General features: G+C 59.3%; 1 protein-coding gene across 1 annotated transcript in view; it reads right to left on the reverse strand.

Moving 5' to 3' along the window:
* Window positions 1-2,500, reverse strand: part of camta2 (calmodulin binding transcription activator 2) — a 31,481-nt gene that overhangs the window by 15,155 nt on the left and 13,826 nt on the right. The window contains 1 exon segment of the mRNA XM_084691439.1: window positions 352-2,180. Coding sequence (XP_084547565.1) covers window positions 352-2,180 — 1,829 coding nt within the window.

Consider the following 2,500-nt stretch of genomic DNA (forward strand, 5'->3'; position numbering starts at 1 on the left):
CCTTCACCCCGCCCTGACACACACACACACACACACACCTGTGATCAGCACCTTCACCCCGCCCTGACACACACACACACACACACACCTGTGATCAGCACCTTCACCCCGCCCTGACACACACACACACACACACACACACCTGTGATCAGCACCTTCACCCCGCCCTGACACACACACACACACACACACACCTGTGATCAGCACCTTCACCCCGCCCTGACACACACACACACACCTGTGATCAGAACCTTTACTCTGCCCTGACACACACACACACACCTGTAATCAGAACCTTCACTCAAACTGGACACACACACCCCTCCTTCCCTCCCTCTCCCCCCTCCTCACCTCTGGGTAAGACCATTCAGGCGAGAAGTCTGTGATGGTTGCCAGGCATTGTTGCTGGGGGCCATTGTTAGGGGTGAGGGTGGGGAAGGGCAGGAAGGAGGAGGAGGGGGAGGGCTGGGGGGGGACCATGAACCTCACCCCGGGGGGGAAGGGGGCAGGGTTAGGCGGGTTGGGGGAGGGGCTAAGCTCTTCGGTGATGAGCTCAGAGATGAGACTGTCAAATGAGAGCTCTAGCTCCTCCCCTATGACCCCTGACCCCGCTGTATCCATGGGTGTGTCCTCCCTCTCGTAGCCACGCCCTCTCTCTTCTTTCACCCTGATTGGACCATTGGCTCTGGCTCTCGTCCTCGCCATATTAGCGTTAGTTACATTAGCATTAGCTACATTAGCATTATCTGTATTTCCTCTAGCCATGTGGGCACAAGCAATGTTAGCATTAGCTATGTTAGCATTAGCCATGTTAGCATTAGCTACATTGACCAAAAGAGCTGAGCTTCTCATGGACTCTGACAGGGACGGTTGGAGATGCAACATCCTCCCTCTCTCCCTCTCCAACCTTCTCTCCATCTCCATCCCTCTCTCCATTTCTCTCTCATGACTCTGCAATTTCTGTTGGACAAGGAGGAAGTGGTTCTGGGAGTTAAGAGGCAAAGCTTGGGGCTCTTTGGGCTGTTGGACCAATGGCTGCAGTCCTTCTTTCCTGGGCTGCTGCTGATTCGGCTGGGCCTTCTGAGTGTCCTGACAAATGAGGAGCAGCGGTGAGTTGTTTCCTGTGTGTTCCCGTGGTGATGATTCTGGGATGGCGTTTCTTTGGAGCAGGGCTAGCTTGGTAGGGGGGTGACCCTCCTCTCCTCCCTCACCCCTTTCTCCCCCCGTCCTCCCCCCCTCCACCTTCCCCAGCAGCCCTAGGTCTAGACACAGGGGCAGCAGAGAGGGAGTGGAGTGGGAGGGGGAGAGGGAGAGAGAGAGGGATGGAGGGAGAGAGGAGGAGGAAGAGGAGGAGGAAGGACCCACTGACTGGAGCCCCACCCTTCTCTCAGCCTCAGAAGAGAGGGATGAGAGAGAGGAAGGAGGGGAGGAGGAGGAGGGAGGGGAGGTGGGGGAGAGGGAGAAAGTGAGGGAGGGGGGCTGGGGGGAGGAGGAGGGGGGAGGAGAGGGGGAGGAAGGGAGGACAGGCCCCCCATAGGTCTGTCCCTCTTTGGGACTGTTGAGGAAGGAGTCTGGATCGAAGACTGGCGGGGAGGGAGGGGGAGAGGGAGGCGGAGGGGGGTGGACTGCAGGAGGAGGCAAGAGGGAGGAGGAGGGAGTGTAAGGAGGGTGGAGGAGGGGGAGGAGTCCTCCTATGACAGGAGAGGGCAGGAGGGTGAGGCTGAGAGTGGCGGTGGCCGGGGGGGTAGAGGGGGAGGCTACGGCAGGGGGGGAGGGCGTGTCAGGTTTGTGGGGAGGGAGGGGGGAGAGGACAAGCTGTCCCGACCCGCTCAGAGACACACTCTGCTCCTCACGCCCCACGCCTCCCGCCGTCATGACGATCACCGCGTTCTGGGCCAGCGCCACCGTCGTCACTCCCCGCCTGTCACCGTAGAAACCGCTGGCCAAGGTGACGGCCGGCCGGTGGGTCTGAGGGGGGGGGCTGGAGGAAGAGGAGGAAGAGGGGGAGCAGACGCCTGGCACCCCCCCTACCTCCGCAGGAGGGAGACCCTGGGGGGGGAGACTCCTCTCCTCCCCCCCTACCTCACCCTCCCGGAGGGGGGAGGAGGCAGGGAGCTTGGGGGAGATGATGCGGTGCTTGGTGCTGTTGCATCGGTGAGGAATGTTCACTCCTGAAGACACTGGGGGGAGAGGGGGGAGTATTAGGATCAGTGTTGGAGTTATACTGCCACCTGTTGGACACATGCTGCATTTTGTAGTTGAATATGTTATAGATGAGAGATTACTGTGTGTGTGTACCTGGACTGCAGAGGCAGGTGTGTGTGTGTGTGTACCTGGACTGCAGAGGCAGGTGTGTGTGTGTGTGTGTGTGTGTGTGTACAAGGACTGCAGAGGAAGGTGTGTGTGTGTGTGTGTGTGTGTACCTGGACTGCAGAGGCAAGTGTGTGTGTGTGTGTGTGTGTGTGTACCTGGACTGCAGAGGCAGGTGTGTGTGTGTGTG

Source organism: Hypomesus nipponensis, chromosome 25, assembly GCF_054491055.1.
Source record: "Hypomesus nipponensis isolate SF chromosome 25, ASM5449105v1, whole genome shotgun sequence".
Taxonomy (NCBI): domain Eukaryota; kingdom Metazoa; phylum Chordata; class Actinopteri; order Osmeriformes; family Osmeridae; genus Hypomesus; species Hypomesus nipponensis.